We start from the raw sequence: 27024 nt of genomic DNA, 5'->3' as shown, positions 1-27024 counted from the left end.
TCAGGTTTGAGCAGCTGTTAAATTAAGGATCTGACGGACAGTGCAGTGTCTGATACTGGTGCTGTCCCTCAGTAACAGGAAGCTATTGAGCCTCAGCCCAGCTCAGTTCAGTTTTATTGGATTCACCTCTGATCAGTTTAACTGTGATTCTTGGCCACCACTGTTTTTTTCCTGAAATATTTCACAGATAATTATTTTCTTCTTGATTTTATTGAAGAGTTTAAGCCTGTTTACATTTGCTTGTTTTGACTGTGAAGTCACCTGTGGACCAGGTGTTTTTGTGTTGACAGTGTGTGATGTCATTGACCAGTAAAATACAGGACAGACAGACTTGTGTGTTTGTCATATTAATAGTAATATAATTTACTTTGTGACTGTTCAGTTGAAGTTTTATATAATATCTGTTTCTGAACATCTGACCTCTTGAGCCATTTTTGAATGAAAACAGAGAAACGAGAAGAATCATACAGTGGAAACAGTGAAGGGGTCTGAAGACTTTCTGAATGCTCTGTAACAGATAATATAACAATACTAAGTGGGGTTCTCAGTTTCTCACTTTTTAAACACAGCTCACTGGATTTCCATCCATATAATTACACCCATGCGCCTGAGCTCATTCCAGCGTCTGCCTTCAATTTTCATTTAGAAAGATTGTTTTTTGTATGGATAACCAGATATAAGACATGGGCTTCACTCACTGACAGTTGTACTTGTGCAGAGAGCGACGTAGGACAGCCAAAACGTGAGGACGAGCGCCAGTTTGGCTGCAGATGTAGATCTGGTGGGACGCCAGCAGCAGAGGGGAGAATAATGAGCTGTCTGTGAACACGGTCCAGACCTGAAGGGCTCGTTAAAGCTCCATCTGAGGGCAGCTCTCACATCCCCTGACACATCACAGACCCTCTCCACCCTCTCGCTTTGTCTCGATACAGGAGCTGGATCCTGAGAGGGATTTGGCCCAGAGAGACGCCTCCTACAGGTCAAACTCACCCAGCTGAACCTGCCAAAGACAGAGACCGAAGCTGATGAAGTCAAACATTTCCAGGTAAAGATGAATGAACAACATGTCAGTGCTGCAGTTGTTATTGTTTACTTGGTGCAATGGTTTTTACTGGACAAACGCCTCATGTCCAGCTTCCTGAGGATCCTGTGGACTCTGTTAGATCACAGCTGAAAGCCGTCAACAGTCATTTTGTTCGGTTCTTGGCGTCATCGAAAGGCGTCCCTTGAATGTGAACTGGCCTCTCCAACTGTTGATCTGGATTTCAGCAAACTGGGACACAGCTTGTGTCCTCACTGTCCTCACTGAAGGTTTGCTGGGAAATGGACTGATCCAGCACAGTCACAACTGCTGCCTTTGTGATTTTGGATTTCACTGACTGGTCCTGCTTTCAAATTCAATTCAATTCAATTCAATTCAATTTTATTTGTATAGCGCCAAATCATAATATACATTATCTCAAGGCACTTTACAGGGTAAGGTCAAGACCTTACTTTGTTACAGAATAAACCCAACAGTTCCCACAAAGAGCAAGCGCTTGGCGACAGGGGGGAGGAAAAACTCCCTTTTAACAGGAAGAAACCTCCAACAGAACCGGGCTCGGGGTGGGCGGCCGTCTGCCTCGACCGGTTGGAGGGACCTGGCATCTGGTCTCTCCAGGCCTCTTCAGTGTACTTCCCTGGTGTTGCAGTAAGGGAAGTTGGCCAAATGTCAGCAGACCACAGACCAGCAGACATGTGGGTTGTTTTACACTTTTTCAGGATAGGTTGTTAACCCCGGGTCTGTTGCTGTTGTAGTAACAGGTTTATCTGGTTCCATGATCAGCTGATAAGCATGACTGAGATTTGCTGGTTGGGTTTATTACTGGAGCACAGAGATTTGGAAACTCTAGCATAAAAAAACACAGTTAGTTATTGTTAGTTATTGTTTGACCTCTGATTTAACCAGTTTAGCAGCAGTTTCCAGAAGCACAAACAGTTTCCAGAAGCACAAACACCTCATAGAGGTAAATAAGGTAAATTTAAGGTCCTGAAATAACCTGAAGGCTCCAACAGGTGGATCCTTCATGGTCCAACATATCCCAAGATTCATTGCAGCAGTTATGTAAATAATCTGTCATCAAACAGCACAGACAGAGTCCGAGGATCACACTGTTAATGTCAGTGTTGTGTTTCAGCTCAGCCCAACAGTAACGGTACAACTATTGAAACCAAGGACCTGAAAACCTCAGGTTACTGTGAAGAAACATGTGGTCAGGTTGCTAGGCAACAGGAGCTTTGCAGGGCAGGAACAGCTGGTGACAGGACTAGACCATCTCGTTTCAGTTCAGCCTTTGTGGTCTACGACTGATAGGACGGGCCAAACCTTCGTAGACCAGGTCCTCGGAAGGACGTGGACTCAGCTCTTGTCTCTGACGTCTGAGAAAAGACTGAAGCTTCTTATATTGTCAGAACTTTCCTGAAGCTTCAGGCTGTTTTCTTCAGTGACAGTCTGAATACCTGTATAACTCACTGAATGACTGACTGTATACATCCCCTAAAGCACTATGGGAACTGTAGTTTCAAAACACAGAGCATGATTATACTGTATCTGAATACAAAGCTGTAATTAAGACAAAGAATAATATCAGGAATAACTGTAATTGATCTATAATTATCTATAATTAATAGAAATTCATAACTCGCTCTGAATGTCCATCAACATGCGCCTTACTCCTGTGTTCATGGGACAGTGGGAGAGGGAGGGGGCTTGTTGGGAGGGGGGGGTGGAGTTAAGCTAAGAAGAGGGGTTCCTGGTTCAGCATAGGAAGATGAGGACAGAAACTCTCTCCAGCGCCACCTTGTGGCTGCAGCTGAGACAGTTTGACAAATTTCCAGATGTGCTGTCACATAGCCCACACTCACACCCATAAAACAATATCATTATCACAAGAGATGTACACAGCCATATGAACGCAGGAGCTATGGAAATTTATTTACAAAGAAAATGCCTTTGTTGTGCAGCAGAGCAGCTGTGGGTCAGTGCAGATTGTGTGTTTGTGTGTTTGTCAAAACATCTGGTCTTTTATGAGCAGAGGTTGAGGGACAATTAATGGTTATGAACCATTAAAAGCTGCAGTCCTTCTCCTCAGCTTCTCCTCCAACAGGGGCTCAGCTCCCACTCAAAGACCCACTCCCACTGATACGTAGAAACCTGAGTGGTTCATTATTTCTGCTTATGCAGTGGTTTATGTAGGAAATAAAAGATGACATCAAACTCGGGGCGGCAGTGGCTCAGGAGGTAGAGCGGGTCATCTACTTATCAGAAGGTCGGTGGTTCGATCCCCGGCTCCTCTGGTCCACATGTCGAAGTGTCCTTGGGCAAGGCACTGAACCCCAAACTGCCTCTGATGGCTGTCCCATCAGTGTATGAGTGTGTGTGTGAATGTTAGAAGCACTCCACTGTAGATGTAAGTGCTGTATGTATGTGTGTGTGAATGGGTGAATGCGGCTCACGTTGTAAAGCGCTTTGAGTGGTCAATAAGACTAGAAAAGCGCTATATAAGCAGTCCATTTACCTTTTTTTTTTTTTAACTCCTGCTGCCATGTAAAATGAGGCAGGAGAGGCTGCTCTGGGATCAGGACCTGAGGTGACCAGTGTTTGATCTGAACTTCTATGGATCACTGATCATTTTACTGATGTTGTCGTGATGCTGACGCCTCATCACGATCGTGTTGACTCTTCAGTTTTCTCCTGTTTGTCTCTACAGGTTCAGAGGTTTGATGCTGTTCAGATTTGATTGGTGAGAACTTCATACTGAGTTACAAGCACATGGGGCTCTGAGCTGCTGACTGATGATGACGTCAGTGGCTTGTTGTCGTGGTGACTGAGCTGATTTTGACCACGATTCACCGCCTCTGCACATGGAACTTGACCTGAGAAAGACCCCGAGAGGATCCTGCCTTAAAACAGCAGTCCTGTGATCACATGACCTTTGAAACAGGTTGTAATTGGTGCATTCGTCCTAACGCATTCCCTGTGCAGGTGACAAGGACCAAAGCCACCGTCCAAAATCTTTTCTGTGCAGAACATTAAACTTCATCTGAAGTTTAATGGTTCAGAGCAAAGCACATTCAACACATTCAATTGACACCAGATCAATATATTAATTCATCAATAATTAATATTCATTTTACACAGTCATACATGTATACATACACACACACACAGAAATAAAGAGAGGAGCTGTGATGAGGAGCAGAGACCTGAGTGTGTCATGTAATGACCTCAGAGCAGCACATACCAATGTCTACACACCTGTACGACAGATGTTTGTAGGTTTGTTCTAAACCTTAAACTTCACACAGTTGAGATGAAAAATCAAACTAGTTCTGGATCATTTATAGAACTGTCACATATATCAACATATATAAATGTATATAAACATATATGAACGTATATGAACGTATATAAACAAGTATTAACATATATAAATGTTTCACAGGTGAAAACAAAGAATGACGAGGAAGCAGAGACCTGTTCACCACTGTTCACGCAGACACAAAGATGTTTAGAAATGTGTCTAATATCAAACTTTTTATTTTGTCTCGGTATTTTTAAGTTTAAGTGTGCGTTTGTGTCTGTGTGTGTGTCTGTGTGTGTCTGTGTGTGTGCCTGTGTGTGTGTGTCTGTGTTTTGAACACCCTCTGTGTGCAAACTCACAGAGGACTCTCTCTGGCGGCCAAAGTACTTAATTCATGACCACGTGTTTTTTTTCCCTCCATGAACTGAGTTTAAAGTTTATTAAAGTGAAGTGAAGTAAACTTTAGTTTATATTAACCTGACGGACTGGAGAGACAGCGACGTGCAGACAGCTCCAAAACAAGTTCATCTGGGACTCGTCCTGGGAAATCAAGTGCTCCCCTCCCATTACCACACACACACACACACACACACTCACACACTTGCACACACACACATAACCACACACACTCACTACACAAGTGAAAACTTTAAATTCTTAAAAATACTAAGACAAAATAAAAAGTTTGATATTAGACACATTTCTAAACATCTTTGTGTCTGCGTGAACAGTGGTGAACAGGTCTCTGCTTCCTCGTCATTCTTTGTTTTCACCTGTAAAACATTTATATATGTTAATAAATGTTAATACTTGTTTATATACATTCATATACGTTCATATATGTTTATATACATTTATATATGCTGATATATATTGACACACAGGCACACACACACACACACACACACACACACATCTGGTTCGTCTCTACAGACTCGTCAAACCTGAGTGAGCTCTGGATGATCTTTACTTTGTACCTGCAGTTTATTCGCTCTAAACACTGAGACACTTTATTCCTGAGATAAATCTCAGTGTTCCTGTGGGGGATGAGATCATTTTGGCAACTTAACAATTTACCAGAAAACACTGCCTCTAGGGTCTAAAAGCCTCGTAACCTTTTTTTAAGGTAGTGAACAAAGTTAAAATTAAAAGACCAAATGTTGAGAGCTGCTTTTGACTCTCACTCCGGTTTATGTTATTGATGCTTTTACATGGTTTAATTTCAGGCTCATTCAAGTCTCTGGTCTCATAAACGAAAGCAACTGTTTGAGGCATTAAATTCAGACGTTTATTGGACTGTGATCTTTAAGGAGGCTGTCTGTGGAGTTTACAGGAAGACTGAAGTATTAGAGGAGTTTTATGGGTGTTCAGAGGTTTTCAGAGATCTGTTGTTTGTTTCCCCATCTAAAAATACAGTTTGACCACTAATGCAGTACTGCTGGTCTTGTGTGTGGGACTTGTTGTCCAATCAGATGTCTCCTGATGATGATGATGATTATGAAGAAGAAGAAGAAATGAGGAGAGCTTCCTTCTGATCCCCAAATAAATTAGACCAGAAACTGGAACTGAACCACATTTTTTAAAAAAATTCTCATCTCAATTTCAGTGTGAGCTAATTTTCTAAATTTCATTTTATATTCATTGAAAAATAAAAATAAAAATGTAAAAATTATGAGGATGAGATTTTTGCCTGGAACATGATCAGTAGTCAACGCTTCATTTCTGGTCATTTACGTTGAGACACATTTTATCTTCATCAAGTAAAATGTGTCTCATAAAATAGTTTTGATAATATTTAGATCCATTGTTTGGCTCCACCAGAAAATAATATGATATTTTCTATGTATGTATTTTTCCACGTTTAATAAATTAACCAGAAAAAAAACACTGCATTTTAAAAAAAAATGCTGCTAAAAGTTCACAATTTCAAACTGTGCAATAAGCAGGTTGATAGAAACACACTCATCCCTCATAGAAAAATATATATACATGTATAAATATGAATAAATATATTTCATAGATAGAAAGAGAGAAAACCATAAGTGACTAAAGTATTTACACAGAGTTCAGACAGAGCTGTGAGCAGGAACATCTTCCTGTTTTCTTTTGGGTTCTTTTTTTTTTAAACCAGTCAGGGCCAAATGAAAGCACTTGTTTTATAATTTCAGAAAAAGTCTCAAATGCCACAAAAAGTGACACTCTCATGAGGTGATTTTTCAGATATCTGACAAATGCAATGTCTCTGAGATGTCTCTGAGAAAGTGGCAGCATTTCACCTCCTTGCTCCCTCCTCCTCTGCTGAAGGAGGAGGGAGTTCATACCTTGTACCTTCATACCTTGTACAACAAATATATTATTTACTAATTGCAGTGATGACATTGTTGACGTGAACAGTAGACACGTTATAAACACTGAAGTCTGATTAGATGTTACTCAACAGTGTGAAAAAAAAAGTTGTGAGCTCGTCATCAAAACACATCTGTTTATTCACCAACAGCTGTCTCCACCAAGATTGAGCTTCTTTTTACATCACTTCTTTTCTTTGAACATAGCTTCTGTTGGTCCTTTGGGATGGAGATAAAGATAGAGATAAACAGATGAGATAATAATAGAGTTTAACAGATGACATAGTGATAGAGATAACAGATGAGATAAAGGTAAACAGATGAGATAAAGGTTGAGATAAATAGATGGAGATAAAGATTGAGATAAAGATAAACAGATGGAAATGAAGATAGAGATAGTTTCTGAAATACAATAGACGGAGGTGTTGTTGATGACATCATTACGGTGGCTCACATTCGGTTGATAGTGTTGGTTCATTTTTACATTTTAAAACAAAATTCTGACCAAATCTTACACATTGAACCTTTAATTAACTTTAATTAACTACTAGTTGAATTGGTAGTTATCACTTGAAGCAGCGTGACTTCATCTTGATGCTGGACCAAAGGGAGTACTTTATTGTGAAGGGTTTCTGAACTTCCTGGCCCTTGGAGCTTCTTTATGAACATGTTGTTTTGTGTGACTCTGTGTGAGACTCTTCTCTGGTGCTGTGTTGATGATGAGATGATTAGATACAACTTTATCAGATGAATCTGCAACAACAACTAGTTCACCATGTACTTACAACGTGATTACTTCACAGACCTCAGGGAACTTTTCAATCTGCTGATTCTGGTTCACATTGAGCTCAAACAAATAGAAATTGAAGGTTTTCTGGATGTTGAAACACATTTAGATTTATTTAAGTGTTAGGAAATATATCTTCTGATGGAGAGCAACACTTCAGATGAAATATGGACCTTTAAAGGTAAGACTGTGGCATTGTGGGTCATAATCAACATGGATACAGAGGAAAGATAAACACCTCCAAAATGATGTTATTCTGCACATGGTTCAAGAGGCACACAGAGTTATTGTGTTTGATTTGTTTATATTTGTGTGTAATGTTGTCACTTAACATGCAAATATGACACGTTTCAGTCTAACACATCTCTGTTGTGTTAAAATGTTTGGTAACTGAAGACACTTTCAAACCAGACAGTGTACAAACCAGTTCTCCCCTCCATCATCATGGGGAACGTAAGATCTCGCCCCAATAAGATGGACGAGCTAGCAGCGCTAACCCAACATCAGAGGGAATACCGGGAGTGTAGCATCATGGTGTTCACGGAGACATGGCTAACTGCGCTGACGTTAGACACTGACGCTGTGTTGGACGGTTTCAGCTGATACGGGTGGACAGAACTAAGGAGAGCAGTAAAAGGAAGGGAGAGGGACTGGCTGTGTTTGTGAATGATAGATGGTGTAACCCTGGGCACATCACTGTCAAAGAGCAACTCTGCAGTAGAGACGTTGAGCTGCTAGCTGTTAGCATGAGGCCATTCTACCTGCTGAGGGAAGTCTCACGTTATTGTGATAGCAGCGGAGGGACAAGTTGGAGTGCACGGGAGTGGATCACCACCTCACCACATGGATCCTTTACTACCTCACCAACCGGCCACAGTGTGTGAGGATCCAGGACTGTGTGTCTGACAGGGCTGTCTGCAGTACAGGGGCCTCGTAGGGAACGGTTCTGGCTCCGTTCCTCTTCACCCTCTACACTGCAGACCTCTCCTACAATTTCCACCAACTGCCACCTGCAAAAGTTCTCTGATGACTCTGCAATTGTCGGCCTCATTGCTGATGGGGACGACAGGGAGTACAGAGAACTGACCCAGGACTTTGTGAACTGGTATCAGCAGAACCACCTCCAGATTAATGCGGGGAAAACCAAGGAACTGGTGGTGGATTCCTGCAGGTACAAACACTCTCAAACCACAACCGTGAACATCCAGGGAATGGACATTGAGATTGTGGACTCGTATAAGTACCTGGGTGTTCACCTGAACAATAAACTGGACTGGACTGACAACACACATGCTCTTTACCTGCTTTACCTTCACCTGCTATGAATTCTGAGGTCTCTTGGGGTGCAGGGGGCACTCCTGAAGATCTTTTACAACTCTGTGGTGGCATCAGCCATCTTTTACGGTGTGGTCTGCTGGGGCAGCAGCATCTCCACTGATAACAGGAGGAGACTGAACAGGCTGATCAGGAAGGCCGGCTCTGTCCTGGATGCCCCCTGGACTCAGTGGAGGTAGTGGGCAACAGGATAATGGTGGCGAAGCTATCATCCCTGTTGGAGAACACCTCCCACCCCATGCAGGACACTCTGACAGCACTGAGCAGCTCCTTCAGTGACAGGCTGCTGCTCCACGGTGTGTGAAGGAGAGATACCGCGAGTCTTTCCTCCCTGCTGTCAGACTTTACAACAAACACTGTGCTCAGTAACCATCCTCACTCATCTGTCAATATCCCACAAACGCTGCTACTGTTGTTGTAAATATGTAATTTTTTGTATCTATATATTTTTTGTATATTATTACATTGTTATTATTTATCTTTCTAAATATTTGTTATTGCAGTTTCTTGCAGCTTTCCTGTTCTCTGCACTGCCACTTTGCTGCTTTGTAACACTGAATTTCCCCACTGTGGGACTAATAAAGGCCATCTTATCTTATCTTATCTTAAAAGCATGAACATTTTTATAGTTTTACCTCATTGGTCTGTTTTCCACCATCACTCTTCCTCTCTCTGTTGCGCGCTCTTTGTTGTTGTTCCTGGAGATGAAAGCTGCTGATTTCATTAAGTCAGTGTGAACAGAAACAGATCACCAGGTCCTGGTCTTGCCAGAGAAAACCTGGAGCACAGAGTTCTGTCTTTTTTCTTTGCATCAAGATCTGTGTGGAGCTTTCAGAGGAAACAGTGTCTCTGCAGCAGAAAGTCCAGTGAGCAGAGGACACAAAGACACAGACGACAAACAGCCTCTGGATCCTCTGATCTCAGTAAGAGAAGAACTGGATCTGCTTCAACAGTAAAATCTGGATGATGACTGTGAAGGATCAGATCTGAATCCTGCATTTAGGTCAAAAGAAGAGGATCAAATATGAGGTTAGTGATGACGCTGTGAGGCTGTTGCTTCCTGGGCATCTGTTAGACTCAGTTTTTTGTTCTCCCTGTGAGAACCAATGAATGACTGGTTCTTCAGCCCCTGATGAGACGTGGATCTGGACTCTGACAGCAGGGTGACAGGCCACTTCCTGGTCAGAGAAAACAGCACAGATGAGAATAAACCTGGTCTGAACTCTCTGATTCTCAGTCACTGTAACTCATTTATTTTAATCCAGTATTTTCTTCACTGCTGCAGGAACATGTTGACGTTTTTTTTGTAACTTCACCTTCCTGAGAACAGAAAGCAACAGATCATTAAAATCATTAAAGGATCAGTTTCTGTCATTTAGATTTAAAGTGTAACAATGCAGATCAGTGGAATTTAGCCTGAACGCATAAACAAAATATGTGAAACACAACAAACACATGTTTCTGATGGAGGAACAGTCCTGGTTCCTCTGGATAATCCACAGGCCTCAGTGGGAGAAATCTTCACTGGAGCTACAGAGGAAAAACATATGTAAACTAATTCATTTATATACAACACATATAAATGTTTCTTCTGTGGACTGTGATCACATAAACCACCTGGTCTTTGCACACACCTTCTGTCTGACACCTGTCGCCTCTGATTTCTGGACATTTCACCTGGATGTTCATATGTATGTATGTATGCTTCAAATGCACTGATGAATAAAATGACACCTGACTAAACAAAGTTCATCTGTGTCCTCAATAAATACCTGAGCTGGTGGCTCAGTGTTCAGACCTGTGTTCACACAGTGTTTAGAGAACACACGCTGCCATCTGCTGGACAAAGTGATGGAACACCAGAGAAACATGTGTTGTCCACTGAGGAAGGACCTGAGGGTCCCACTGACCACCAACATTAATGTCTCACACATTACAGCTCCATATTTTAACTTCTCCATTCATTTTGCAGGTGTTTATCTTTCTTCTGTATCCATGGTGATTATGACCCACAATACCACGTACACATTTTATCTTCTCAGTTTATCTATTTTATCTGAAGTGTTGATCTCCATCAGAAGTGTGGTTTTATCATCTCACTGTAGTTTTACATCTTCTCTCTGGAGCTCTAGTAACAACAGGTCAGTCAGCCAATCAGAAGAGAGGCTCTGATCCTCTCTTCTGATTGGCTGACTGTTTTCTGAGTGATCCAATACAAATATGGTAGATTTCAGGTAAACACTGTGCATTTCTCTGTGGACTGAGGCTTTGATCCTTTCACAGTATTAATATAGAACCTAGACCTGCTTTATAATCACAAACACATGGACATCTACCTTTAGACTGGATGGAGCTTTAAATAAAGATATCCTCTGTTTTCTGGTGTATGGAAGCTCTGAAGGGTTACCTCCAACGTGTCAGTCTCTCAGGGATCTGGTTTCTCTGCCATCTCTGTGACTCTGACTCTCTGGCTTCTACTAAAGACGTCCAGTAAATCTGAACAAACAGCTCTCACATCTCTCATTTTCATTTTATAAAAATCCTCATTTTCATAAAGAGCCTCATTAATCTGAAACTTCTGGACACATCTTTGTTGTGGTGGATTAACACACATTGGTTTTGTGTGTGTGTGTGTGTGTGTGTGTGTGTGTGTGTGTGTGTGTGTGTGTGTGTGTGTGCGTGTGTGTGTGTGTGTGTGTGTGTGTGTGTGTGTGTGTGTGTGTGTGTGTGTGGATCATGATCACCAGTTTGGTTTCAGTTTTACATCTTACACAAACAAATGTTTTCAGTTAATCGATTCATTCTTATGTAAAATGTCAGAAAATATTGAGATAATATTTTTTTCCTAACGCTCAAAGTTTCATCTCAAGTCACATAAAAAATATTCAGTTTACTGCCAAACAGAAAAGACAAAGTCTGGAACCACAGAAAGGATGTAAAAAATTGAATCAACTTATTTACTATTAATCAATCGATTAATTGACAAACATTGCAGTTTTATTCACTGTGTACCCTGATCTGAGACCTATCCTGAATCATCAATCAATCTGCTTATTATGAACCTTTAATCATTCATATACTTTAAAATGTCAGAATCAGAATCAGAATCAGTTTTATTGCCAAGTATGTTTCCACATACAAGGAATTTGTTTTGGTGATTGGTGCAGTTGGAGGTTCTTGGAGGTTCTTGTAAACAACAGGTTTACACAGTTTTAGTTTCTGTCTGTATGTGGGAATCAAACTGTCTGTATTTGGGCAGTTCGTGGCTGAGGTTCCCTTTGTTAAAATCACCAAGGACAATAACTACGGAGTCCGGGTTGGTCCGCTCCACACACAGTATCTGCTGTGGCCTGTGGTGGGATGTAAACACTGACCAGGATGATTGAGGTGAACTCACGGGGGGAGTAGAAGGGCCTGCAGTTTATGATGAAAGTCTCCAGGTCAGGAGAACAGTGCTGCAGGATCACTGTCACGTCTCTGCACCAGCCACTGTTTGCATAAAAGCAGATTCCTCCACCCTTCGCTTTGCCGGACAGCTCTGTGTCGCGATCCGCTCTGAAGAGCTGGAAGCCGGCCAGCTCCAGCGCAGAGTCCGGATCGATCCACACAGCCACGTCTCCGTGAAGCACAGGACGGCAGATGAAGAAAAGTCTCTGTTCTTCTGCACCAGTAGCTGAAGTTCATCCAGCTTGTTGGGCAGTGAACGCACCTTGGAGAGAAAGATACCTGGGAGCGGTGTGTGAAGTCCGCGCCGACGGAGACGCGCAAGCGCACCGGCACGTTTTCCTCTCCTCCGGCGTTTCACTGCGAGAGCATCAGTCAGTGATCTCTGACCAAAATGTCCAATAATCCCACAGGTGAGTCGAGAAAGGTGGAAAAAATCTGCTGGAATTGTTTCTCTGATGTTAATGAGCTCCTCTCTGGTGAAAGAGCTCCGGAAACCAAGGCAGAAACTGAATTTATAAAGAAAATAAGGTGAAAAAGTGCGCACCAACACACCGAGGCAGCATCCGCGGCGCCATGTCTTGACCTGGTTGACCTTAAAACTGAGGCTGAAACCAGAGTCAGTGTGAACATTTTAAAAACAAGGACAAATAAAAGAATGATGTCTGTCAAAGAGGTAAAAACCTGTGGATGAGCTGTATCATGAAAGTGGAGTTTACTTGTTAAATTTTAAGTGTTTAAAATATGGTGATAAGTAATAAACTGAGCTATGATCATTATCATGGAGGAAATGCAGCAGTGAAATGTTTTCATTTTTATCTTCTGTCCTGTCTTTTGGTCTCTATATGTTTGTCACACTGAAACTCTTCATCCTGCTTCTTCTTCACTTTCTATATTTGAACATTTTAGAGGTGAGAAGTCTCTTTTCTCTGATGTCGGCCTGCGGTCAGAGGGTTATTGTTCACGTAACGTGTAGAGAGCGGAGGTGGGATGAGCTGTAGCTTCACCTTTTCAGTTAATAGTATGTTTTATTTCTCTGTGTATTTACTATGATGTAATCTTAATGATTAATAAGAACCAAACTGATGAGCTGCCTTCACAGATCACTTTAAACCACTGATGATCTGAATATTTCTACAACCACATCACTCAACAAACCTGCTAACCTGTCACAGCACACCATCACAACACACCTGTAGTGCTGCTTTGCTGCTGATCAATTTCATTTTACTAATAAACAAAGCAGAAAAAGTAAGAAAATTTGTGTTTGGTAGATTATTTCTTTGTTGTAACAGTGCTTCTTGGCAATAAATCCTCAACCGTTGAAAAGCCTGTTATTTCCCTTTTAAATGGCGCCACATTTTTGAGGAACATGCAATTGTGGGATGAGCAGCAGAGCTGAGTATGTGGGTTTTGCTCATGAAAGATTTGCCAAATCTTCTCTGCCAATGCCAAATAGCTTTTTTCTGCTGTTTCTATTGATTCTTCTGAGCTTCTGGTACCTCCAGAAACCTCAACTGTGGTTTATGAACAGCTGCTAACACCTGGTGTTTTCTTACCTTAAGAAAAAATATATATAGATGTTCCTTTGTAGTTGTGGTCGTCGTCTCCACTGGTTTGTTTACAGGTCATTGTTGATCTCTGGACACACGGCTGTTTAATCCTCCAGAGGAGAGAAGGAGGGAATTATTAATAAAAACTGACTTGAACCTGTGGTGATGTGAGAGCCCGTGTTTCTGAACCTGTCAGGACTTCAGTGACATCATCACGTTGTCCAGGTGAGAGCGTACGAGAGCCGAGTGCTAATGAAGCAGGACCATCACTTCAGAGGACCAGTGTGTGGTAGAGACTGTTCTTCACTACCAGACACGTTCATGTTTCCTGGCCGACACTCTGATGATACTTCAGGGCCAATGTGTGGTTCAGTACCAGGGACACTTAGACATGTGGAGTGGAGGATGCAGGGATCGAACCAACAACATGCTCTCAGTGTGGTCTCATGTCTACCTGTCAACATCATCACCTGTAATAAAAGACAGTCTGATGGAACTCATAACAAACTCATCATTAACAGTTAAACTGAACATCCTCCAAAAATAAACCTAAACAAACGACATGTAACTCAAACTAATCCAGTTTAAGGTCCTTCACAGAAAACACATCACCACATGCAAACTCCACATGGGCTTCAGCCAAACCAACACTTTTACACTGCTCAACCTCAACAGTTACTTTGTGCCCTCTAGCCCTGCCCACTCACCTGAAGCCTCTGGTTGGAGGTCACGACCACAACCTGAGAGTCTGAGACTCCTCAAGCCACACACACCTTTACTGCTACATCACCTGCAACTGACAATGTTCTGATGAAGCCCCTCCCCCACCTTACTACATGAATACAATAATTATTCTGATTATTATTATTATAATTATACTGGCTGAACATGATTACATCATCAATTTTCATTATGATAATATTCATCACATTACTGGTATTACATTATCACCTCTCTCTCTCTCTCTCACACACACACACACACACACACACACACACACAAACAATCCAGAGTCAACATCTTTATTCATCATCATTGGTAACAAGCAGTTGAACTCTGCACTTCAGGCTGTAACCACGACAACCACTGTAACTCCACCCAGGTCAGTTACACCCAGCATCACAACCTGATCCACTACAGTGAGAAATGAAGGGGGGGGCTTTAAGTAAAATTAAACAGAATCACATAAGAAAATGAGGCAACAGAAGGAATAAGACTCTTTAAACCAGGCAGAAACATGATGAGCTTTGGTGGTTCCTTTGGCGGCAGCGCTCGTTTTTACTGAGGCGTCTTCAGGCTCAGTTCATGTACAGTTTCATTAAGTGCTAACACAGGGCAGTGGTTAGGAGGAAGGCCACTGTACACTAACCCTAACCGTCAGACTGAGAAGGGTTGATTTTAGTCCATTAAAGGAGGGAATGACACGAACAACAGGAAGTGTCTCTGACAGACGCACTGACACGTGACAGCGTTTCAGAAGAGCTGATGAGGAAGAGGAGAGACAGTGGAGGACAAAGGTGTCAGAGGAAGATCAGATGGTGACAAACTAAAGAGCTGGTTGAATTCAGGTCTGAACAGTAGGAAACTTTTACAGGCTCAAACTGATGACATTTCGTCTACATCCTGTTTCAGACGAGTGAGGCAGCAGCTGATTGGATGATCACTAAGAGCAGATCAAGGCATTGTTTCAACCGTCAGGACTGACAGGATGAAACGTGTGAAACATGTTTGATATGGAAGATTTTTTAAAAGAAAAAACAAACTGTCCCTGAAAAGTTCATATTTGGCCAAAACCTAAACGGCACAGAGAGCGAAACCTGACCCGACTGCCCCGGTGCTCCGATCAACCACAACACCAACACCTGTCCAACCACACCTCCACCTCCTCCACCTCCTCCTCTCCACGGCTGGGCTCGGGGCTCAGTAGCGGTAGTGGTCCGGTTTGAAGGGCCCCTCGGTGGGCAGACCCAGGTACTTGGCCTGCTTGTCTGTCAGCTTGGTCAACTTCACCCCCAGTTTGTCCAGGTGGGCGGCAGCCACCTTTTCATCCAGCTGATGACACAAACAAGAGACAGTTAAAAACAGATTTTTTTTGTCTCGCTGACATGATTCATGTCTTCGTGTCTCTACAGAGCACTGAGGGAGGCTCTGAGCCTCGCTTCTGATTGGCTGACTGTTTGAGTGATAAAAATATAGCAGATTTCAGGTAAACACCCACAGAAACCATTGGATGGTGGGTCCCTGACATCTCAAAGTTCCAGAAGTCCTGACGGCTGGTTTTAAGGCTCAGTTTCTGAATACAGGCTGTGTGCATTTCTCTGTGGACTGAGGCTTTGATACTTTCACAGTATTAATATAGAACCTAGACCTGCTTTATAATCACAAACACATGGACATCTACCTTTAGACTGGATGGAGCTTTAAAATCACTTGTGTCATATTTCCACAAACTGCTTTTGTCAAAATCTGAATCTTTACACAAATGTTTTTTTTAAATTGAAGTTTTTGGGCGGCCTGATGGTGGAGTGGTTAGGGCGTGTACCACATGAGCTGATGCTCTTAGCAGGTGAGTGTCGACTCTTTCCTGCGTGTCATCCCCCCTCTCTCTGCCCCTTTCCTGTCACTCTCTACTGTCCTGTCCAAAAAGGCAAAAATGCCGCCCCCCCCCCCCAAAAAAAAAAAAATCTTAAAAATAAAGTTTTTGTGCAGTTTTTTTGAAACGGGTTCAAAAGAATTCAATCACAGACTCTTAAGTTTGATTTCATAAAGTCCAAATCTCACTGACACTTCTGAGCCACAGAGTTCACTTCAATAAAATTACTGGACTGATGTTTGGACAAAATAACTGAACAACTTCCTGTCTTCAAGTTGAACAAAGTCCAGTTGATTCAACATTTTCTCTATGTGATGAAATAAAGTGTCTTATTGTGGTGTGTTCTGACCTTCTTGGGCAGGAAGTAGACTCCCAAGGGGTACTGGGACGTGTTCGTCCACAACTCGATCTGAGCCAGGACCTGCAGGACAGAACTGATGATGACTCAAACAGAAACGTTTCACTGAGGCTGAACTGAGATCTACGAACACCATGATGTTCACTGCCACAGAGACAGTGATGTCGTCAGTACTCATGTTGTCTGTTTACCGTCACCTTCACTCTGCTGGCTCACAGTACCTGATTGGTGAAGGAGTTGCTCATGACGAAGGACGGGTGGCCCATGGCACAGCCCAGGTTCACCAGCCGGCCCTCGGCCAGGACAATGATGTGATGACCGTTCTTCATACGATAGCGATCAACCTGAGGAGGAGGAGGAAGGTTAACAGAGTCAGATGATGCAGTAGAGACAGTTTCTTCCTTTGATATAAAATCAAAGTGTCTTATTTTCCCACCTGAGGCTTGATGTTGACCTTCTCGGCAGCGTTCTTATTGAGCCAGCTCATGTCGATTTCACAGTCAAAGTGTCCGATGTTACAGACAATGGCGTCGTCCTTCATGTTCTCAAAGTGTCTGAGGGAGACACAATGTTTTTACTATTCAACACTCAGAGTGACGTCAGGCTGCTGAGTCAGTAGTTAGAGACTTACTGTCCCAGGATGACGTCCTCACAGCCGGTGGTGGTGACGAAGATGTTTCCCTCCTTACAAGCCTCGTCCATGGTGGTGACCTCATAACCTGCAGAGCAACAGAAACAGACACAGGTTAACTCAGTTTCATGACTCAGACTGATCACTGCATATCTATGTCACTGTGTAGAATCTGTTTTCTCTTCATCGTGATTGGCTGTTAAAATGATTTCAACATAAACTACAACCTATGGTGAAACAGTGACGGCATCTGATGACGTTCTGAATGCCCTGTCCTGTCCCGGACATCGTCACCTACCTTCCATGGCAGCCTGCAAAGCGTTGATGGGGTCGATCTCGGTGACGATTACACGAGCTCCGAACCCACGCAGAGCCTGGACGCAGCCCTTACCCACATCACCATAACCTGCCACCACGGCGACTTTACCCGCGATCATCACGTCAGTGGCACGCTTGATACCATCGATGAGACTCTCCCTGCAGCCGTACAGGTTGTCAAACTTACTCTGCAGGAGGCAGAGACAGAGACACAAGGACATCCACATTACTCAACAGATGTGAACTCAGACCAGTTCCCAGCTCGCTCTGCTCCTGGTCTAAAGATTCTGACTTCAGACTTCCTGAATCTGAATGTTCATGACGTTGACAGCAAAGAAGCAGCATCAACCTCCAGTGATGAGAATCCAAACACCTGAGCTTCTTCATTTAGCCGTGTACTGACATGTTCGACAACATCTTCCCCCAACACCTGAAGTTGTGCATCAGCTGATACCAAGCATTAAAATAACAACCAATCAGCTAACAGACTGTGAGGATGAGAGATGACTGCTGTCACTGAGGTTAAACACCCCCCGACTTCACATTGAAGCCGTCATCCTGGACCTGTTACCTGTTACAGGTGGATTCTTCAGTCTAACCTGTTTCCAAATTGCTGATATTTGCTAATGGCTAACCCTACACTATTAACCAGAAATCAGTTCTTCTTCACTGCTCTAAAACAGTCGCCTACACAGGAAGTTGCTCTGTGCAGCTACTGAAAGCTACAGTTTTAGAGGAGTGAGAAGAAGTGGTATGCAGGTTACCTTTCCGGTTTATCCAGGTGTAAAGTGATAATGTTATTGATAAAGTCTGATCAGATCAGAGACAATAGTTTCACTCTGTGTGAACACCTGATGTTGTTAAACTCTGCCGACCTGTGAGGTCACATTTTACAAACAGCTCATTAACATAATGAGTGAAGATCAATACTTTTCTGTTACTTCATCTTCACTCTGCAGGAGGCAGCTGATGAAGAACTCAGGTGGAGGATGGTTACCTTGGTGACAGAGTCGTTCACATTGATGGCAGGGATCTTCAGCTCGCCCTTCTTCATCATCTTGTACAGGTTGTGGACACCTGTGGTGGTCTCCTCTGACACTCCATGGATACCTGAGAAAATCAGTGACATGAACATGAAGTGACCACAGCTGCTCCGCACCTGGACACAGGTGAGACGTTCTCAACTGTCTGGTTACAGTGACTGAGCTGTGACAGTAACACTGTTGTACTGAGTCAAACGTGCAGATGAACACAGCTACACTGTCACATGACGTGGCTCTCTGGCTGGCACCCGCCTGTGGAAAAGCAAACCAGTTTGCAGTTGAACCAACCACGAACCAGCTCTAGCACCAGCACTAGCACCAGCCCTGGAACCAGTTTGGTGGAAAAGGGGTATGTGTGGACCTGTGGGTGGTGAGAGTCACTCTGAGTCCTCAGTGTGTTGTAGTCTCAGTGCAGACCTCCACCAGTCTCTCTCTGCCACCTTATGACACAGCTGCAACACTGACAGTTGAGCTGTAACGCCTCAAGAGGCAGAACCAATATGACTGCATCAACACATCAAAACAACCAATATCCAGGGAGAAATATTATTATAATGATTTTATTTATTTATTTTCTATTGTTGAGGAAATTATCACAGGATTCTCCACTGATGGACACACTGTGTTGTGACAAATTAGTTTTTAAAGTCTTCTGTGAACAGCTCCAGGATCTTCAGATCCCTGAGAACTCATCATCACAAGCTTCTGTATGAATCTTAAGTTCACTGTTAATGAGTACGAATCAGCTCCTGATTAACCAGCTGGTGTCAGACCACAGTCTCAGTGTCCAACTGTCTGCTGCAGCAATGAATGCTGGGAAATCTCACAGAGACAGAGAGAGAGAGAGAGACAGAGACAGAGACAGAGACAGAGAGAGAGAGAGAGAGCTAGCTGACCTGCCAGCAGTTTGGGGTACTTCTGGTGGACCAGGTTGGTCAGGTCTCCTCCGTCGTCCAGGATCATGTTCAGGGGCTGACCGTCTTTGAAGTACAGAGTCTGTTCGATGCACCACACGTACTCCTCGTCTGTCTCACCTTTCCAAGCGTACACTGCAGACAGACAGACACACCTGTTCACCTGCTCTCTCTCACTCAGGTGGGAACATTCCCACCCACTGTCATTCAGTCTGAACCGCCCTGGTGAGGACACACTCACACACAGTTACCCACACTTCACACATGAATCTGAGTGGGAGGATTTTACTGACACAGGTATGAAGCCGTCACACTGAGGTGGTGTGTTACCTGGAATACCAGCCTTGGCGATGGCGGCAGCAGCGTGATCCTGAGTGGAGAAGATGTTACAGCTGGACCACTGAACCTGAGGTAGAAGGAGGAGTCAGGAGGAAGAAGAGGAGTCAGGAGGAGAAGAGGGAGCAACAGATCTGAGACTCTGATGTTCAGTTATTATCTGACTGAATTAATGACTTTATTTTATAATTTACTGGTTTTAGATTCGTTGACATTGACAATGTTTTTAATCAAATATAACTGAGTTCAAAGTCCAACACAAACAAAACGAGTCAGTCAGGTTCACATTATCATAGCTCAGCTCTACCTGGTTACTTAGACAAGTGTGTTTCACTGGGTCATTCAACAACCTCACAGCTACAGTGTGTGGACCTGTGGGTGGTGAGAGTCACTCTGAGTCCTCGGTGTGTTGTAGTCTCAGTGCAGACCTCCACCAGTCTCTCTCTGCCACCTTATGACACAGCTGCAACACTGACAGTTGAGCTGTAACGCCTCAAGAGGCAGAACCAACATGAAGACACCTGAGCTACAGGAGACAACAGTCAGGATGATGTTCACTGTGTCGGCTCCACATCAAGTGAATGAGCTGCTTTGTGCTGTGAACTAGGTGTGTCACTCGGTGCTGCCATTCGGTGTCAAACACTCTGCTGCAGTTATGTGTGAAACAGTTTCAGGAACAAAAAAATGGACCAGTTAGAATATAAAGACAACCACCACCATCAGGGGTCCGACTGACCCTCAGGCCGAAGCCTCATAGCCCTAGTTCAGGTGTTGCATCCCTGATGAATCCAAACTATCATTTATAGGTGTTGTGTATTTTACTGTATGGTGTTTTACAGTGTTTTATTGTATTGTGTATATTGTTGTACTTGTGTTAGTTTTTTACCTGTACACCTGACTGCAGGTCAAATTTCCCACTCGGGGTGATAAACTGGAGTTGGAGGGTAGATTTAAAAAGTACCTCCACCACTGTCTGAGAACAGGTTCTTATTCATACTGTTGGTTCTCAGGCTGCAGGTTTCTGCAGGGCCAGGACAGACCGGACCAGACCAGACCAGACCGATAAAACCAACATGATAACAGACACTGGCCTTGAGACAGAGGGAGAGAAAACCCAGACTCTGATAAATGGATCAATAATCTGTCCTCTCCATTAACTGACTGTGGTGCACTTCTGCAGGGCATCACTGACAGACAGACATTAACCTGGTCAGCTCCTGAACGAAGATGTGTCCACAAACCCACAACAATACAATAACAGATCTGACTCACCTACAGTGACAAGAAAAAAAAATCAGTCTTCTTCATTTGTCCTAAAATATCATCAGATCTTCATCTAAGCCTCAATAATGATGAAACACAATCTTTAATCTTTAAAAGTGTCTCTGACCCACAACCTCTGGTCTGGTCTCACTGAGTCCTGGTCTGATAACTTTGTGTTATTATAGAGAAACATCAGCTGATGTGAACCAGGACTCAAAACAAAGACCTGAGGATGAAGAGTTGATGATGAGTTTAGATCTTCATCAGGCCACAGTCAAACTGTCTCTAGATGGAGGTGGTTCAGGTCTAGAGGAGGGCTAAGTCCAGCTGAGAGACTTCAACAGCTCAGATGGTCAGATTCACGGCTGAGGGAGCTGGCTCACATGTCTGTTCATGAATCCACCATACATCATGGAGGATGGAGTCCTGTTGCCATGGAGATCACAGAGGAAGCTGCTGCTCCTGAGGAGCTGGTTTCAGGTTATTGGAGCCAACAGAGATTCAACTGGTTTTAAATCCAAGGTTCACTGAGTTTTTATTCACATTTGAATGTTTACTGTGTTCAATAAAGCACACAAAGTGTAGTAATTAATTGTGTGATATTATCTTGAGCACATAGTGTTTGTAACTGTGATGAAGGTTCACAGACTGTTTCACTCAGACCACTACAGCTCATTTAATCAAAGTCTACATTCACACAAACTGACTCTTCACATGAATCAAGAAGACGACAGAGAAGGATAAAGAATAACTAAGACAAACAACAGATCTTTGTCTCCTAGAAAACTTTGACTGCACCTGTAAATGTACAACCAAGAGACTTTGACTAGATCTCAGTGAGAGAGACAGATGAGAATTCAGACAGAAAGGATCATATTCTGTCTTCATCTGAAATCATTTGTTTTAAAGATGACTGCTGCAGCTGGAGGCTTCAGATATTTCATTACTGTAAATTCAATTTGATCAAATCTGGAACCAGAGTCGACTCTGGTTCGATCAATCAATAGATAGATAGATCAATAGATAGATATGATATGATATAGAGCTCATCTGACTGTTAATGACCACCTCATTAACACAAAGCTGTTATTTAGTTTAGAGCTTATTATTTAAAGATGAGACATAAGCAGGTAAAATAATGATATAAAACATCAACCTTCATCCACTGCTCACACTTCCGGCCTCTCAGTACCGTCACAGGAGAAAACTGTTTCGATCAGTGGATGCTCTGGGTGAAGGAATTTAACCAGCAGGTCATTAACATTACCTCAGCTCCGAGGGCGATGAGGGTCTCAATGAGCACGGCCGTCTGCAGGGTCATGTGGAGGCAGCCGGCGATACGGGCGCCCTTCAGAGGCTTGGATTGACCGTACATCTCCCTCATCTTCATCAGACCGGGCATCTCATTCTCTGCAATGTCAATGGCCTTACGCCCCCACTCGGCCAGAGTGATGTCAGCTGGGAGAGAGACACAGAGGGAACTGGTAAAAAATGTGAATATTACAGTTTATATATCATCACTTGAAGTCCTCTGTTCACCATGGTTTCTTTAACCCCATCTGAACCTGCAGATGACAGCTGGAACAATGTTCCATTTACGATGTTGTATTGTCCACTAACAACTAATAGTCTTTAATTGACAGCTGCTTGCAGAGGATACAAACGATGTCAAGATTTGTTGGGAAAGATTTAAATTGACACGAAATGAGTTATTTCACACTGCACTTGTTGTTACATTTATGTTTGAAGAACAGCAAATAGAGGAGTGAAAATTGCAGATCTTTTTCCTAACGCATGTACAACACTGTCACTGTCTAATGTGAGTGAGCCGTTACACAGTCAGGGGTTTGTACTGTGTGTTGGCAGTTTGTTCACTCCTTTAATCTCCAAACAGCTGCTGCTGTACATGTGCAGAGAAATAAGTGATTTAATACTTAATAAAAGCATCAATGTGTAAAGCAAAAGGACTCTGCATGCACAGCACACACTGCATAACCTCAGCTTGTTCTTGTTTTCATTTCCTGTTTCTTCAGTAGACCTTTGTCCTCACAAAGCCCCCCCCCCAAAAAGCACCAACACAGAAACACTCACATTTACAGCTGCATGATGCTGTGTGGAGGGAAAACCACAGTTTTCACAGTGATAACAAAAAGCTTGTCAGTCACAATTAGGTGAGGGTGGGTGAAAAACAGCACAAGCTGCGCTGCAGGGTGAACACTGAGCTGATGAGCAGCATCTGGACCAACAGGAAGAGCAAAGAGCCACAGATCTGCATCTGCTGCTCTAAATCATTCAGTCCTTTATCTGAAATCCACCATGTGTCAGAGCTGGAACACAGGGCCTGGGTTTCAATGAGATCACACAACACTGTACCCAACCATCTAAGTGCTCCCCAGGGGAGAAAAAAAAAAATAATAATTTATATATATATATATATATATATATATATATATATATATATATATATATATATATATATATATATATATATATATATATATATATATATATATATATATATATATATATATATATATATAACACAGGGACATTATCTGTACTGTACACAAGGTGCTGGTGCCTTCTCTGAAACCATTAATCACGATCATGATACAAAGGGAAGCCTTGTGATTTAACAGTAAGTGAAGAACTCTGCTTTATGCATATGAACACCCCACCCCCACCACGGCTGCAGCCTGTTCAAACACACCTCAGCTGGTCTGACTGCACTGAACCAGCACTGGGCTGATTGAGTGGACAGAGAGACGATCAGGAACACAACTTCACAGCTCAAAGTGGTGACTACACTAAAACTTCAGACAAGGTTCAGACAGTAAAACATGTTTGGGGCTGTCTTATAAGTACCCCAGCAGAGCACCAATACTGACAGGAAGTGGGGTTCAAAGTCCCCAGAAACAGTACAGTTAGTGTCTGAAGTGCAGTTATCCACCCAAGGCATGATATTGTTCATGACAACAGGTACGAATGCCCTAATGACCAAGGCAAACTGAGCAGCCAGTTAACTTTCTGTTGAGTGTTTCAGCACTAGAGGAATAAAACAGTGCAGCACTAATGACTCATCAGCAGTCTAATATAATCCTGTATTGATTATTAACCTCAGGCATCAGAAAAGCTCACTTTCAAGGACTGAGATAACATGAAAGAACTGTCTACAGAAAACAACATGTTGCACTAATGTACTGCTCATATTAAACAAGTGCTACTACATCAATCAACATGTCAGGACTTGACGCACAGTCCCTGAGGTGAACTCTGACACTTGACTGCCTGTATAGAATGGAGGCTGTGTAGACTTTGCCCCAGAGCCATCTGTTAGCGTAACGTTGTGCAACTTCTTCTGCCTGTGAAGCAGCTGCTGAACTCGTCCAGAGCAGCAGCGACAGTGTCACAGTTGGTGGCTAATGACCATCTGTTACAGCTGTACTTATTCCACCTTAATGAATGAATATTTCACATGTGTTTTCTGACATGTTCAACTGCATGCAATTTGTTTTGCAAGCACATTTTTAATTTCTCAGTGCAATGTTGTTACAGGTGTTACAGCAGCTGTTTCCTTCTTATTTCAGTTTCTCCTCAATCGGTTTCTTGAGCCAAAACACCACCTGAAGCATTTTTTTTCTCTGGAACATTAATTTTATTTAGTCAAAGGCGTTCAGCTGTAAAACCTGCTGAACACGTGTATCCACTGGATTACTATGGTGTGTAATTACACGGACTGCAGCTCAGTCTCTGCCTGTGCCTGTCACTCATGTAGAAACTGGCGGCGCGGCGCCAGGAATCACGGGAATTGAAGTTTGCAAACAGACCACAGCTAAGGCGCATGACGGCTCCGTCTCCGCTAATAAACTACAACATCCAGAGGCCGAGGACCTCTCTCGGTTCACGGTGAAGCCCATGCTTGGCAGCAGTGCGACTGTTACATGTCGATTCATTCTCAGATTTGAATGAAAGGCTGAAAAAAACAACCGTGGAAAAGCAGGAATTGAACAGTTAGAGGCTAAAATAACTGTAGCGAACGACAAACATGCTGCTAGCTAAAAATCATAACAGATTATAATTCTCCACATGCTAGCAAGTTAGCAACAACCGAGCCAGGAGTGAGCTAACGTTATAAACCGCGGGAATAAAAATAATAATCAGTCCTAAACATCTGAATACATTTGTTTCACTGCACGGTGACGTTTTCAGGCTAGACCCGCTGGTTGAGGACCCGTTACCGAACACCCGTTACCGAACACACACGTTACCATAAACTTCACAATACGCTAGCTAGCTAGCTAGCTAGCTAGCCGCCGCCGCCGTGCTTCAGCTTGACTTATGAACACAGTTAAAACAATAAACCGTGACACTGACCAACTTTGAAGGGGAGTTTGTCAGACATGGCTGATTTCTGGTGTTGTGTTCCGGGCAGGTTGAACGCTGCAGCAGCCTGGCCGACGAACAGAGGCAGAGAGGGAGGGACGACAACATGACGGCTCGGTTTTTATCGTTGGAGCCGAGTTTACACGACGTACCTGCTACTTCTCTGGATTCCTATAGGCTGGAGCAGATCCCGCCCCGCTTGTGAGTGATGTGATTGGATAAGAGTTGGTGTGGGCCGGCCAATAGGCTGAGTGTTTGGAACAAGTCTTGTCTGGACTCGGTTGGTGTTTTCCCGACAGGCAAATAAATAACTGGGGTGTAGAGTATGTTTGACTGGGGCTGCTCTACTGACTGCTGGAGTTAACTGAGATCATTCAGATTACACAAGACCTTACAACACATTCTATTCAACACACAAATTATTTCACATTTGAACTTGTAATAACATGAATGTTGTTATGGGAATTTTCTTTACTCATGTGGGACTTCTTTTAAATTTTAATCACTTATGTTTTCTTCACTTATTTTAACCAAATATATAAACGACTATGTGTCACCGTTTATTGCCATTTTGAGTAATAATAATCATTTATTTGTTAACATGCTAGAAGACATGATGGTGCTCGTGATCAGATGCCACAGTTCATTGTTTTTTTGTGGTCTTGGATGTGCTTCATCAAATAATGGATCATAGAGTCTGTGGGAAGAAACTCATTCAACTTTTTAATGAACAACTAAGGAGCATCTGACACCAAGTAGCCAAAACATGAGATAATGGTGTCCTGGTACGAGGTCAGGTGAAAGGTGTCGATAGGAGGGTTGGGGAACAAAGACCACAACAGGAGGACATGATATAAAGATGCGTTCACAACTGACACAGTTCAGTCCAGTCCCAGGATTGGACCAGGTTTTGTAGCTGTTTGGATTTATTTACAATAAAGCCTTAATCTCACTGAACTCAGAGAACTGCTTCGGTTTTAACTGAGACTTTAAATGTTGGAGGACCTGAACTCATCCCAGGTGAGGATATATATACACACAGACACACACATACACATATATGTATATATACCTTCAACCTTCTGGATGTAAACTAAAGTAACGGGGAAAAAAACATCAGAGATTATGTACAGTACCATTCATATGCTAAATGATACTAAACGATGAGTAGCTGCTATTGTTGGGAAATGTAGTGACTGTGCCACGACCTCAAAAACACAGGGAATGAAAGACAGCCTCGTACCGACGAGGCTAAACTCAGCCCACTGGTCGAAATCCTATACTACAGCTAATTTAAGAGCATGTTTGATGGGTCCACAGCAGGTTGTCACCTCAGTCTGAGCTCCAGCGGAACCAATGGAGGTGGACTGAACCTGTT

The 27024-nt window shown here is 43.0% G+C and overlaps 1 protein-coding gene and 2 non-coding genes across 3 annotated transcripts; all 3 read right to left on the bottom strand.

Annotated features, from left to right (window-relative positions):
- Nucleotides 1-14815: 14815 nt before the first annotated feature.
- Nucleotides 14816-25792, bottom strand: ahcy (adenosylhomocysteinase). Its single transcript, XM_071473056.1, has 11 exons — nucleotides 25638-25792; nucleotides 22531-22721; nucleotides 19995-20070; nucleotides 19647-19799; nucleotides 18705-18817; nucleotides 17688-17895; nucleotides 17390-17477; nucleotides 17195-17312; nucleotides 16980-17102; nucleotides 16750-16821; nucleotides 14816-15859 (listed from the first exon to the last, which is right to left on the bottom strand). The coding sequence occupies exons 1-11, from the start codon at nucleotides 25663-25665 to the stop codon at nucleotides 15728-15730; spliced, it is 1302 nt and encodes a 433-aa protein (XP_071329157.1). The 5' UTR covers nucleotides 25666-25792; the 3' UTR covers nucleotides 14816-15727.
- On the bottom strand, nucleotides 19113-19244 carry LOC139615261 (small nucleolar RNA SNORA17). Its single transcript, XR_011687325.1, has one exon. It is a non-coding gene; the product is annotated as a small nucleolar RNA SNORA17 (small nucleolar RNA).
- LOC139615262 (small nucleolar RNA SNORA17) lies at nucleotides 20374-20505 on the bottom strand. The gene has a single exon (XR_011687326.1). It is a non-coding gene; the product is annotated as a small nucleolar RNA SNORA17 (small nucleolar RNA).
- Nucleotides 25793-27024: the final 1232 nt, after the last annotated feature.

The sequence above is a fragment of the Trachinotus anak genome, unplaced genomic scaffold, assembly GCF_046630095.1.
Source record: "Trachinotus anak isolate AG129_WGS33_773 ecotype Australia unplaced genomic scaffold, CSIRO_AGI_Tana_v1 ptg000044l, whole genome shotgun sequence".
NCBI lineage: Eukaryota > Metazoa > Chordata > Actinopteri > Carangiformes > Carangidae > Trachinotus > Trachinotus anak.
This window is presented reverse-complemented; position numbering and strand designations above follow the sequence as displayed.